Here is a 15,158-nt window from a genome sequence, read left to right on the forward strand (position 1 = left end):
TAGAACCCAAGCATCTCAGCCTCATTGGCTTTCATCAGTGTGTGTGTGTGTGCGTGTGTGTGTGTGTGTGTGTGTGTGTGTGTGTGTGTGTTGTGTGTGCGCGGGTGAGTGTGCGTGCGTGTGTGTGCGTGCGTCTGTGTGTGTGGGTGTGTGTGTGTGTGTGTGTGTGTGTGTGTGCATGTATGTGTGTGTGCGTGCGTCTGTATGTGTGTGTGTGTGTGTGTGTGTGTGTGTGTGTGTAGCCACGTGTAGGGATAAGGTGCAGTGTGGGAAGGCCTGTGTAATTAACTAAGGTTAATGAGTGTATTCCTGTACCAAACTAACCACCTCGGTGCCTGCGGGCTGCGAGGACACAAGCCGTTGTCATTGACTTGGATTGTGCTCTTGGGAAGAACGCCGAGCTGAATAATGTAGTGTATTAAGCTACGCTACACTCTGCGGCAACACACACTCATTTGTAACGGTCCTACTTAAGCTGGAGACAACAGAACATGGTCTTAGAGAGCGACGCCTCTACGAAGACCCTGATTGGTCGATAGCGCCCAGCAGCGGTCCGCTACTTCTGACTTTTGACCATTTTTCTCAGCAGAAGTTCTCAAACGAGGCAAAGTAGTTATAAAATAATTTCAAATCCATATTCCTTCTCAATGTATCCATTTATTAAGTGAGTAGATGTGTAGGGATAATAATAGTCTCAAATCACAATATCTATATTATAATATTATCCATATTCATAGCCATATATTATAAGGATATATCCCCCAGCCCTATTGCTCAGTCCATAACAGTGAAGCTAAGTCAGCATTAAATGTATTCCCATTCTTTAAACACATGTGCACAAAAAAGAAAATCTGTATATACTGTATACACAGACCCATATGTAGTGTATCTGCAAGGGCAAACGGGCGTAAAGAACACGTGATGGTGAAGTGAATGAACTTGGCAGATAATAAACATAATAACAGCCCGAGCTCCATATGCGGCCCGGCATGCAGTGAAATGAACAAAATGGCCGAATGACGGTTAAGAACTTTGTAAAGTATGTGCTGCTGTGCGTTTTGAAGACACATTAGTGCCTCAGAGTCACATAAGTGTCTGAAACTTCGCCGCGCGGAGGTTTATGAATAGATTCCCCTTAAGCTGCCATCTGTTGGCGTGCACTGTCGCCGACAGATGAGCAGATGAGCTCTTCGCCAGCATGGGGGACGGATCAATCATCTGAACATCCGAATCAAACTAAATGATATGAATGATCAGTTTGACAGCTTGGTAATGAGACGGCAGACAGATCAGGGTCGCACGCAGGCTGACATTCCTGCTGGTTTATCTGGGGGGAGGGGGTGCACGTCTAATCAACAAAAGATAAAGAGAATTTTGTGCATGGGTCTTGCCGCCCTTTGCTCATCTGTACAGTACGAATGCAAACAAATGTTCCGCCTGTCACACATTATCCAGCTGATGTATGGGATAATAATAATAATAATAATAATAATAATAATAATAATAATAATAACAATAATAATATTATTATTAATAATAATAATAATAATAATAATTATTATTATTATAATTATAATTATAATAAAAATTATAATAATATTTATTATTATTATTATAATTATAATAATAATTATAATAATGATGACAAAATACCCCACAGGGATGAATATGAAGTGCCCTTATGTTATTATTATTATAATTTTTATTTTTATTATTATTATTATTATTATTATTATTATTATTATTATTATTATTATTGTTATTATTATTATTATTATTATTATTACTATTATTATTATTATTATCATCAATAATAATAATAATAATAATGCTCTAATGGTATTATTATTATTATTATTGTTATTGTTAATAAAAAATAATAATAATGAAAATATATATAATATATATATATATAATAATTATAATTATAATAATAGTAATTATAGTAGTATCTACCCATTTTAGATCTATTTGAATAATAATTAAATCAATCAATCAATCAATCAATAAATAATAAGACATTTTCTCTATATAATTGTTAAAAACAGGCAAATAAGTAATAAAGATGAAGAAGTCCTCATTTCAAAGGCAGGAAAAGTCTCCTCACAACATTACTTCATCTCGACATCCATTCACTTCCCTCAGTCTGAATTTAAGCCTGGTACTAAGCTGGTACTTGAAAAAGTTTTTAAGCTCAAGTAATTGTGTAATCAGGCCTGAGATGGATGCTTACTACTTAGTTTGCCTGTGTCCACACTCCAAAAAGACCCTTTGACTCCTTCGCTTTTACGCTGATGTCTAAGCGGCAGGCGTTTTGTTCCCACGCTACGTGGTGTTGGATCGGAGGCGGATGCCCTGGGTGATGGCACGGACGCCGGACATTCCCTCGTCTCTAACAGAAGGCCATGAATTAGAAATGTGGATTTTTTTCAGCCCTCCGGTGAGGAGTGAGAGGACCTCACACGTTACCGTTACAGTCTTTCCTTACAACACCCCGTTCCCTGATTGAAGCCATTTTGTATTCCGACCGCCAAAGATTTTCCCTATAATGAGATCATCACGTGTTGTAATATGATACCGTGTGGGTGTGTGTGCGTGCATATGCGTGACACACACACACTCGGCCTGCATCTTTGGGTTGGTCTTAAATACAGTATATGCGTTTAACCTGGGTATCACCCAAGTATGAAGTCTTTATTTGATTGCGTCAAATTCTTTCGCCGTTGCCAATATCGTTCCACCCTCGGAATAATGATTAGCGAAATAATGTTGCCTTAGCGATGGTGAATAGATCAATGCGCTTGTGTGTATAAAGGAGGAGGGGTAGCTCTTTAGCTTTCGCGATAATAAACTGTTCTGGAGCGCGGAACCCCAACTTGTATGAGGTAGCTGCTGCCGGCCGTGATGCACTCGCACACACACACACACACACACACAGTAGCTGTGCAACATAGGCAGGGAAGCATTTTGGAAGGGTGTCACAGTGGATGTGATAGCGGAAAGAGGAGAAAAGGTTTTAACTCCTGTAGACTGATCCAACTATTTGCCTGTCGCCGGTGACAGGAAGGGATGGGATGTGCTTATCAAAGGCCAATAGTCGAGGGGAGGCGGGCGGGCGGGCGGGCGGCGAGCTGCTGACTGACAGCATGATGGCTCTTTGTAGCGCTACCTTTTTTGTCTCCGGCTTCTTTGGCTGCTGACAAATTAAACTCCGGCTTTTAAAGTCGGCCGATGCTCGTGTATTCTTCGACGCTTCAATCCGTTTCAACCCTCCTCCTCCCTCCCAGCACTCTCTTTCGCTCTGATTTTATCTTTACATCTTTCTTCCGCCGGGTTGGTTTTCTCGCTTGTCTTTCCGACGAGACGCTCCCGCAGCAGGAGATGGGAGCGCGGATTCCTAACCTATATACGGAGAACAGAAGCGCTCCCTCCGGCGCCTGAAAAACAACTTGACAGCAGCGCGAGGCGCACGGCGAAAAACGGCGCGGCGCCGGCGGCCCTCTCTGCCGTCCGTTTCCAGACTCGATCGTCTCGCCGCCGCTTCATTGCACGGGGGCCAGAGCCGCATACCTGAGGGAGGTGGAGGGAGCGCCGTTGCCGAGGACCGGTGCCGGTACTTCTCGGAGCAGCCGAGGGGCCCTGCAGAGCCAATTACGCCTTCTACCCGAGCAACCTGCAGCGTAGGGACGGCTTAAAGGAGAAGGCAGGTCTGGGGAGGGCGGAGAGGACAAAAGGGGGGAGAGCGATGAGAGCGGAGGGAGAAGGCGGTGGAGCTGAGCAGGAGGAAGGTGGAGGGACAGGTGGAGAGCACGGCCAGACTCATGTGGGACGTGAGAGCTGGGGCGAGGGAGAGTGCTGAGTTGGATGAAAAGGAAAGGCAGAGAGAGAGAGAGGGGGGGGGGGGGGGAGAGGGAGGAAGAGCGAGAGAGAGGGGGAGGGAGAGAGAGAGAGAGAGGGCGAGGGGGGCGCGATCTGGGGCGACCAGCTTGGAGGAGAAAGAGGGAATAATGGCAGAACGGGATGAATACGCAAGAGAGGGAGGGAAGCGACGAGGCCGAGCGAGGGAGGGCGCGCCGTGTCAAACACAACAACCTGAGTCACGACGCACGTCTGCCGACTTTTATCAGCGGAACCCATCCGGAGCCCCGGGGGCCCCACGGGCGCTGACATGAGACTTCTGAGGGCCGACGTCTCTGTTCCCTCCAGCAACGAGGGCTCTTTAAATGTGTCTGATCTGCCATCGTCTTACCCACCCTCCATCTCTGTTGTCTGTCCGTCTATCTATCTGACTGTCTGTCTGTCTGTCTGTCTGCACCACCTTTTGCCCTTGTATCATTTGGCCCATGCTTCTTAGCTCTCCTATTTGACAGCCACCTCTAATACCCGCCGCCTCCGCCTCACCCCTCCCGCACCATCCCCCCTTCTCAGCGTGGTGGTAATATTCAGAGAAATTACAGTCGAGGTAAACAGAGCAGGAGTTTGATATGAAATTTGAAAAAAGCAGCTACAGGGCTGTCAGCTCGAGCAAGGGGGGCGATCCGTCAGGGAGAATGACACTAGCTGCTGTCCAGCGTTTGCACACGCACGCGCACGCACACACACACACACACACACACACACACACCTGTATATATTGCAGCAACACATATGACACACACACACACACAAACACACATAACAACACACACATTTCTGCCGTCCTGATGGCAAGGTGAAGGAATTACTCTCATCAAAGGGCCAGCGCTGCCTGGAGCCCTTCCATTAACCTTCTACAACACTGCTTAATGGCTGAGCGACGGCGACAACAGCCATCACACACACACTGTTTGTATGAACACAAGTGCACAAAGACGCACACAACCACACATGCATACGTGTATGCACACGCACAAACATAAACAGTAATGCAGGCTCACATCATTTTAAATAGAATTACATAGGCATGTGCAACCATCATTAAAGTGGGATGTAATACACACACACACACACACACACACACACACACACACACACACACAGCCACGGCTGAATTACTGTTCCATTCATCGGCTGACAGCTGAGCATGTGCGAAGGCTGACATTAAAGGATATTAAATCTCTGCGCGGAATGGCTCTGCCCACCTCACCCCCCGTCAAAACGCTCTCGTTTCCACTCCTCCCCCAAACCCTCCTCATCTGGGTATTTAGGGCTTTGTGGTGCAGAACGTCATCAAAGGGGAAACGTAAGCGAGGCGGCGGTGTGGAGAGCAGCCCACGCCCCCCCCCCCCCCCCCCCCCCCCCCCCCCCCCCCCCCCCCACCACCACCCCCGCACCACACACACGCACAGCCCCAACCACCACCAGCCAACATCCTCCTGCTTCACCCAATGATAATCCCTTTGCAAAATGGGGCGCTCCACTGTTACGAGATTTCAAGATTCATTCTGTTCATAAGCACGCGCACGCACGCACACACACACACACACACACACACACACATTTTTCACATGTACTGTCAAACACGTATGGGAGCTAATGTGTGCGTACGGGCGTGCGGCACGCTCGCACACACCGACGCCGGCTCAGCCGGTGTGGTGCGCTGGTTACCTCTTTGATCCGGGGCCCCATGTCAGTTTTACAATATCAAGCCTGTGTGACATAATCCTGGAATACGTCCCCTCCAATGAGGAGTTGAAACTCAAAGAAAGGAGGGCTTTCATGGGCCGAGGGACTTTCGAGAGACTTAGCAGGAGAGTGACACGTGCACTGTAAATCTTTCTACTTCTTCTTCTTCTTCTTCTTCTTCTTCTTCTTCTTCTTCCTCCCTGTTTTGCATGAGCAGAATTAATTACGTCTCATTCGTTGCGAAAGGGTGGACGGAGGGCAGACAAAAGAAAGAGCCGTTGTTTAGTTGCCCTGAAGTTGGCTAATTGACTTCCTGGTTCAACGAGAGACGGCCTGCTGATTTCCTGTTTTGACGTCGGCGGAACGATCCCGCTCCCGTAGGCTTTAATCAGATCTTACATGTCCTGTCAGATAAGACGGCTAATTAATCAGGGGAGGGACCGGCCTCCTCCGCCGACAGACGGTGAGACGGGGGCAGAGCGCTTGTCGAGGCGCTTCCTCCTCCCCTTCGTTCCACTCTTCCTGTCGGTCCACGGGAGAGAAAAAACAAGACGGGGGTGGGGTTGGGGGTGGGGGGGGGGGCATGGCCTGTGGCTTACCAGAGAAGGCCTCTTAAACATTCTCTCTGACACGCTGACGGAGGCCGCAGCTTCTCCCCTACGACCGGGGGCCGGGGAAGGAGAGGGTTGCGTCGAGGTGTCTGTTTGGTGAGCTGCCACGGTGGCCACGCCGTCGCCTGATCCTGATGCCGGGGCCGATCGCGGTCTTCTCCTGCCGCTCCGCGGTCGTAGGTTTCTGTGCAAATTCAAAGGGGCCTTTTTTTTAAACCCAGTGTCAGGGGCGTTGCGACATGCGGAGATGTGAACTCGAGTCACTGTTTTGATGACTTGCAACTTGACTTGACAGAAAATAAATGACTTTAGACTCGTCTCGGACCTGGAAGTTAACTCGAATGACTGGTTTGTGTTTGTTTTATGCATACAGTTCAGATATTAACGTAACCATTAAAATGGTTAAGTATAAAAACGTTCGCATTACAAGTGTCAGTGTGACGTCACCCGGTATGCGAGCGCACTCGCGTGGGAATGGCATTGGCATGATTGGCAGGGGCCATTCCGGGATTTTTTGAACGAGGTGGCACAGGGGGGCCCAAGAACCAGGCGGAGGGGGCGTGGCCTGACTGGTTCCGACTGTTTATATTTGGTCCCCTGCCGAGCTGGTCCGCAGTGACGCCGGTGGTTGGGAACCTCTGCTCTAGCACCATGGTGTTGGGGAGGCTCAAGGGGTGGGGAAATCATATTTCAGCGTGGTGCGGTCCCACCCCGTGCCACCCCTTTAGACACGTTCTCAAAACATTTCTCCGTAAAAAGTTCAAATTAAAGATAAATGAAAACAATTCTCCATGAAAGAGATAATAATTATCAAATAATGATTAATTCAAATTTGAACAGTGGTCAAACAAGATCATTTTGAATAAGAAGTAATTAAAGCAATAACATGTAGCTTTTTTTTCAACCTAAAATAACTATATAAGCTGCAGAATCATTTTGATGGTACAATGACTTGTAATATGGAGAATGGCTCCTCTTTCATGCCTGTTCTTGCACTATGTAACATCTGTGCTCGAGCACGAAACCCCGGGAAGAGCGTGTCACGCTTTACCGCACTACATCACTTCGTCATTTCATTTTCCTGGTAATTTATAAAAAAATCAAATAAAAATAATAAATTCTAAATTTAACAGTCAGAATATGCGGTAATAGTGCTCATACAAGACGTAGCCGCTCTACCTCCCCGACGCCGCGGATGATACGTGCCAGCGGCGCGTCCGGCACCCGCAGCCCAGCCGGCGCGCACCGGCGCCCTCACTTTCATTTGTTTCACCCTCTCACTCACGCGGGCGAGCCCATCTGCCAGGCCGAGCACATCTGGTAGCTGCACCGGTAGCAGGGGCCCCATCCCTCCCCACGCCCTCTCTCCCCTCCGGCTCCCCCTGAGTGCTCCCTGAAGCGGCGAGGTCCGTGCAAGGGGCACTGTAACCTAGGTGTACTTTATATTTGTGTTTGTAACATAGACTGTTATTGAAACGTGTCCGATGAGGTTCAAATTTGTCAAGCAAAAGTTATTATTTTCGGACACCGGACCGAGTTTTGCAACAATGGCGTAAAAGTGCAATTGCACTCAGAAACTGTACGGGCGCCACATCTCAAAATTTACATTGTGCTTCTTTAAGAAATAAATAGACTTTTATAAAGTTATTTGTTTTTGGTTTGATTACATTTATTTCACTGAATATCAATAATTATAATACTAATTCAATTCATTGTCAATTCAATATCAGATTGGCCAATAATACCATTATTAGAATAATTCTAATTATTAGTACTAATACTTTGTCTATTTATATAGAGTGGATACTGCAGGTAAGACTGAAGTATCTTGGGAAAAAAGTGACTTTACTTGGGATTTGACTTGAGGACCCGACTTGACTTGACTTGACATAACCTGTGACTTGACTTGACATAACCTGTGACTTGACTTGACTTGCCCAAGATAAATATGACTTGGGTCTTGCTTGAGACTTGGATAAGAGGGAGTTGGTCACATGTCTGGAAATATGTGTGAATTAGGCATTTCCAACAGTTGTTTTACATACCAATCTATATTGGAGCATATCATTTAGCATATATTATATGCTTCTTCTCTACTAGGTTTACATGTATTTCTACAAGTTTTGTTTTATGCCATTATTTTAGTGGCAAAAAATGACAATGAAATTGTTAGCCGCAATTATTTAGACTCCAGTTAAATGTATTGATTGTGACAGCCATGACAGCCTGTTTGTGCATGAAAAAACAACGACTCACGTTACTCACTTTGATTGGGAACAATTTGAATATTCAGTCAGACCGGGGTATTTATTGAGTTGAAATGTTGTTGAAATGTCAGGAGATTTGTGGTAAACAAAGAGTTGAAACATTATGTCTTTGTGGTTTATGTGCACTGGTCACTGTTAGGGAGCGGTGTTTGCCTTCCTGAGGCGTCGTGTCTATATACTTATCCTTCTTGCGTGTAAACCTGTCATCCAGTGCCGCCACTCAGGACTCGCAGGCGGCAAACCCGCGTCTTCGACGTCGCATTGCAACGTTGCTTCATCATGCTTTCATATACTTTCCTTGTCCTACTCCATTTGCGCCGCTATTTGGCCTGGCTCGCTGTCTCTCGGCGGATCTGGGACTCGATGACAGGGCCCTCCCCAAAGGGGTCCTTCACCGCCGGCGAGATTGATCAGACTCAATGATAGACCTCTGCTCCGTTTAAACAGCTTTCCCCCCCAGATTGTTAATCTTGATTCTTTAGGACCACTCCCCAAAGACCCCTCAATCAGACATATTATTGAACTGAACTTCAAGATACGCTTCTACCCTGAGGGTTGCCTCCCGCCCCAGTTTATTGATCTAAAGTTGATAACAGATCCCTCTCTCCCAAGACTCCCCCACTGCCCTAGATCACTGTCACCCAGTAATAACAGTGAGGCGGTTGTTTTTAGTTATTACCGGTGTGCCTGACTGATTTAACACAAGCTTCAGGGCATTTAGTACGCGCTGCAAGTTCAATTACTCCAAGCCTTTTTGATATATAACATCTGAAAATCATACGAATACCACTACTGTTCCGACCACAAAGTGGTAACTTCTAGCGGTGGTGTACAAGTGGTGGTACACTGTGCGATACCTCTATTGATTTTTACAGGGAGAAATTCAGAGTCACAAGGTCAGCTGGAGGATCACCAGCCCTGCGGGCTGGAGGGATTGTGTTTGTGGGGATTGAGTGTCTCGTGAAGGACACCTTCTCAGGGCAGATGCTCGTCTCCGCTCTACTCCCGTGACGATCCTCCGGCCGAAACCAAGAACCGTTAATTAGTTCGCTGGATGTTTTTAAGAACAATTACATTTGACAAAGGAATGCTTAGTTGTCCTGTAAGCTCTAGTTCTGCTTATCAAGAAATGTTACCTATGAAACCCCGGCGTGATACTCTGGCTGGTTCCTGCTCTGCGGATGACTGTGTGTAATGCCGGCTGTCACAGCTGTAGTCCAGAGCTTTACGAGGAAGGTTGAGAGGAGATGTGATGGATGGGAGCTGGAGGCCAGCCAGACGCTGGCCGGTGGCCTGACTGAATAGTTGACTTACTGACTGGGTGGCTGGTTTCAATGATGGATGGATGAATAAATTACATGATGGATGGGTGGATGGCTGAATGGTTGTTTTTGTTGGAACTGAATGACCAGTGTGATGGATGGATGATTTACATGCCGATTGACTGGGTCACTGGTCTGGATTGACTGACCGACCGACTGGATTGGCCGGCTTGCTAGCTGACTAGTACCTTAGAGTTCGCCTGGCCTTCTGCCCGTCTCTAGCCCCGGTCTCCACCGGCTGTCATGCCTCACCCTGCTAGCAGCAGCCTCTGGGCGCTACACAGCAAACAGTGTCACACAGTACCCAGTACACCTTCACACACATAGCACACCAACACACACATTAAAATCTTGGCCGACTCACAACCGGCCTCTGGTGAAAAGGATGAGATGGAAGACTCCATGCAGCCGGAGCGACAGCACATTTGATTGGATGCTGAAGGTCGAATGCATGTTTTATGACATTCAAGCAACCGTAGGACCCGCAGCAGCGGCGTGCGAGGGAAGATGAAGCTGTGTGTCAGTGGAGTGTCAGCCGGGCCAGAAAGTCACGCAGGCTCAGCCACAGTGTGTTTGCACCGTCGACAGGCGGGCTGTGTGTTACGTGGCGGCTCACCACGCAGAGCCCCTACGTACAGTAGCTCTCTTCTGTTTTTTTACACAACCCTTGCAATAAGCCTTTCTGTTTCTTCCCCCCTTCTCTCTCTCTCTCTTGCTCTCTCTCTCGCTCTCTCTCTTTCTCGGACCTGCAGCAACAGGAGCAGGACCCGACCAACCTGTACATCTCCAACCTGCCGGTGTCCATGGATGAGCAGGAGCTGGAGAACATGCTGAAGCCCCTCGGCCACGTCATCTCCACGCGGATACTGAGGGACGCTAACGGCGTCAGCAGGGGGGTCGGCTTCGCCAGGTACGTAGTAGCAGTAATGAACCCACCTGTTGCTCCGGTGATCTCAGTAGGAACCTTTGGGTTTGAGATTGGGTGGGGGCCACAGATGGTGTTGCTAGTCTTGGTTATTGGATCCAATACTGTGCTCATGTATTCATACTATATATTATATATGGTACCTACTCCTGATACCAGTACTCAGTACTGGCAAGTACATGAAAATAAATACTGTGTTTTGGCATGTCCAAAGTGTGAGTGCGTGGTAAGCTACAGCTCTAGTGGCCCTTAGCCTAGCATTAAAGTGATATATCCTGCTCAAGGACCCTTGGGCAGGGTTACTGGGTGCATACCCCCAGGGCTTCGTGGGAGATCGTACACACTGCACCATGCTGATAGCTGCTGGCATTATTCTATTAATGTTACACTGACCTGAGGTCAAAAATTTCCATGCGGTTAGTTAGAGTACAACAAAGAGGTTAAGAATAAAACTCAGTTCAGAGTGTGTTACTGTACTTTTTATGTGAATGGTTGCTCCTTCCAGTTGCTGCTGAATTAACACTATGAGCTGCAATACTATTTGAACTAGTGGATCCGTGCAGTCGTGTATCTGTGCACACAAATGCACATCCATGCACATGGAGACCACTCGTGCAGCCACACGTTTGTAGGTGCACACACATGCTTCTTGAAGGGAAAGATGTGCGCCGCCTCCAAGCAGAAGCAGTGGAAACTTGTACGGGAATGTGTTTCCTTGCTAAGCTCGTCTGTCAAACCTCCCTGTGCCCGTCTGTGAGCATCTGTTATTAGCTAATGCATCACGGTGTGTGTGTGTGTGTGTGTGTGTGCGTGTGTGTGTGTGTGTGTGTGTGTGTGTGTGTGTGTGTGTGTGTGTGTGTTTGTGTGTGTGTCTGTGTGTGTGCGTGTGTGTGTGTGTGTGTGTGTCTTTTGAGGCATGCGTTTCACAACCTTAAGAACCCACATGCTCATTCCCCCACCGCAGGCCTCCTATCGCCGAACTGTTTACTTTTTCACTTAGAAAACTTTCCACTTGAGCCTGTTAATCCTCTAAAGTCATAAACTGCTCTGTCCCTTTCTTCTCTAGCAACCAGCGGGCACTCATTCCTCTCCCCACATCCGTCCCCCCTCCTTACCCAGGGGAGGCCACAGCACTGCCATCTTGCAGGGATTTTTTCTTAATCACCTGCTCTGGCTGAGCAACCCCCCCCCCCCCCCCCCCTCATTCCCTGCTCTATTACCAGGGGTTACAGCAGGACACATGCAAACTCAGACAGCCAAAAAAGAGGCAATATGCATGCATGGTAGAAGTGAATTCCCAAAGACACACACACACACACACACACACACACACACACACACACTTTGACATCCACCCAACGATCTGCCACAGGCCACCTGTCCAAGCAGCCCGCACTGGGATGAAGAGAAGACAAGATGCAAAAGGGAAAGAGAGAAACGTGAAGGGAAAGAGGGACGCAAGTGTCAAACAATAGCGACGGTGAGGATGGAGCTTGTCATAGAGGTTATTAGAAGGGGAGAGAGAGAGACACCGAGAGAGAGAGAGCGAGAGAGAGGGGGAGAGAGAGGGAGAGAAAGAGAAAATGAGTGGCCTGCGGTGTGGTGTCGGTGAGTTACCGGGAGTGAGAAATAGAGGGAGGAGGAGGTGGAGGAGGAGGAGGAGGGTGCCAAGATGATTGACAGGGAAAGAGAGCGGGTCAGTGGAAAAAGGTTGGACAGGAAAGCGAGAGAATGACAGTGCCTTGTGTGTGTCTGTGTGTGTGTGTGTGTGTGTGTGTGTGTGTGTGTGTGTGTGTGTGTGTGTGTGTGTGTGTGTGTGTGTGTGTGTGTGTGTGTCCACCGCCGGGCGGAGGAGGGCAGAGGGGTGGAGGGACAGAGGGACCGAGCGGGGGTGGCAGTCGAACAGCTGCTGAGGGCGGGGCCACGAGGGGCATTAGAGAGAGTAAACCCTGTTAAGTGTTTGTGGAGCGATCCATTACTGTTATCAGAGTCCATTACTCCAAGCACAGCGCTAATCACTGCAGACAGCAGCACCTGAGACACTCAGCAGCCAGCCAGGAAGCCTGCTACCTGGCTGGCTGGCTGGCTGGCTGACTGGCTGCTACCTGACTGACTGACTGACTGACTGTCTGACTGACTTTCATTTCAAAGAGTGATCTCAAAGATGTTCGTGTGAATAAAATCTTTTCATTTCTCTCGATTTTTCTTTTCTCTTTTAAAGGATGAAACAACCAGAGCCACCATGGAACTATCCACCAGTTGTAAAAAATAGTGTGCATCACATAATGATGTTATTTTCTTTAAGTAATGTGCATGGTGCCATGTTAGACTTGGCACCATGCACGTTATTTAAAGAAAATAATGTTGTTGTCACTTGACAAAATATTTTCTAAACTTAGGATGTCGTTTGCGTTTCTTTTTGTTGGAGATGAAAAAAAGCATCAAAAGGACCCTGCCGACGTAAAGCCATTGACCCTGTTTTTCCTGCTCTTTCCTTTAACTGCCTGCTAGTTTTGGTGCAGGAAGACACTACAAATGTAGAAGGTGGATGGTGGCTATGGTAACAAATTATGTGGAGCTGTGTCTCCACCCGCAACTCTACCAGCAGCAAAGAGCAGCTGCAAACTGAGAAAAACCAACCAACAAATCGAACATTTCAAACAAAGTGAACATCGTTAAAACAAGTTTTACATGTGGGTTGAAGTCGAACCCGTCTGATCGGATCCCACAGAAGGGCTACTGTAGCACTAATTGGTGTAAAAGATAATACTGCTGTGATAGAAAGGTGTCAGAACACACAGTGCATCACAGCTTGCTGCGTATGGGGCTGCGTAGCTGCATATCGGTCAGAGTGTCCATGCTGACCCCTGTCCACCACTGAAAGCTCCTGCAATGGACATGCGAGCATCAGATCTGGACCATGGAGCAATGGCAGAAGGTGGCCTGGTCTGATGAATCAGGTTTTCTTCTACACCATGGGGATGGGCGGGTTTAGGGTCTGATCCGATGGAGCATCTGTGGGATGTGCCGGAACAACAAGCCTGATCCATGGGGGCCCCACCGCCCAACTCGCAGGACTTAAAGGATCTGCTGCTCACGTCTTGTGGAGTCCATGCCTCCACAGGTCACAGCTGTTTTGGCGGCACAAGGTGGAGCTTCACAATATTAGTGGTTATTAGTGCTGGTTTTAATGATCAGTGTATAGTCTGACTCATGTAGGTTGATGGTATAAAGCCTGCCATTGGGCGACCATTTCAGTCAGCAGTTACCGTTTTCAAGGTCCCCATCACTATGTTAAACAACAACTCCAGCGCTGGATCAGCGTTAAAACAATGTGTGGACATAGGTCTGGTTATGCAAGACTAGGAGTCATATCCAATAGCAATGGAATTAGTTGTGCGTTGGTTTTGATGGGAGTATTGTTTTTTTTTTTAAGTAACGTTCCTATTCTCTGCTTTTTACGAGAAGCCAGGTCAACAGGTATTTTTTTTTTGTTCCATAATATTGTCAAGGATAGGAAATTAGATTTCAGTGAGAGACACAACAGCAGCCTATTGTTTTCCAAAGAATATTTACAATCTCACTGCTCAACTTTCAATGTTATCATCTTGTTAGTACTCGCTGGTTTTATACGCGTCAATACATAAAGCATTACACGTTATTGCTAAGGACTTATTATCATCAATTCCTCCGTGGATAGAAACACAATACAATCCCTTCACACATCATCCATCCATGCTTCATGAAACTCTCTTTGGTCTTGGCCTTGCAGAGCCCTCATTGTGGTGTTGCTCTGCCTTGGCGTGGGGTGAAAGGCGGAGGCTGCGTTTTGCTGTTCGCGAATATCTGCTCGGCACCGCCGGGCTGCTCCTTGTTATGAAACGCACATGGGACCGGGCGCTCGCATGTCTGTGTAATTGTGTTGGCCTGTGTGCATGTCTGTGTGTGTGTTCGTGCACATACAGTGTCGACGCGTACGCATCTATACGTGTTGTGTTTCGTGTTTCATTCTCCTACGTGTGTGCGCGTGTGTGCGTGTGTGCGTGTGCGTGTGCGTGCACGTGGATATGTTGTGCATGTAGTGCGTGCACGGAGGCTCGCTGGCAGCCGCGGTGGGGCATTTAAGGCGAGTCGCTGTGAAAAGAGATCAGTTGACTCACGCTGGCACAATGTGTAGACACAGCGAGCTGACCCACATACTGCCTGACGCAGGCTGGGCGGGAGGCTGCTAGGAAGCGAGGGAAGGAGAGAGGGGTGGATGGAGGGTCAGAGAGATGGATGATGGGCGGAAGCGAGTGAGATCATAACTTTGTTAAGGAAGAGTGAGAGGGAGGCAGGGAGGGAGGGGGGGGGGTTGGGAGAGGGTGGGAGAGATGTATAGGGAGGGAAAGAGATAGAGAAATGGGTAGGGAGGGAGGGTGGTAGAGAG

The 15,158-nt window shown here is 47.8% G+C and overlaps 1 protein-coding gene across 1 annotated transcript in view; it reads left to right on the forward strand.

Annotated features, from left to right (window-relative positions):
* Positions 1 to 15,158, forward strand: part of rbms3 (RNA binding motif, single stranded interacting protein) — a 244,616-nt gene that overhangs the window by 144,409 nt on the left and 85,049 nt on the right. The window contains exon 5 of the mRNA XM_080017529.1: positions 10,557 to 10,714. Coding sequence (XP_079873655.1) covers positions 10,557 to 10,714 — 158 coding nt within the window. The remainder of the gene's footprint in view (positions 1 to 10,556; positions 10,715 to 15,158) is intronic.

Source organism: Zeus faber, assembly GCF_960531495.2.
Source record: "Zeus faber genome assembly, chromosome: 1".
In the NCBI taxonomy this organism is placed as follows: domain Eukaryota; kingdom Metazoa; phylum Chordata; class Actinopteri; order Zeiformes; family Zeidae; genus Zeus; species Zeus faber.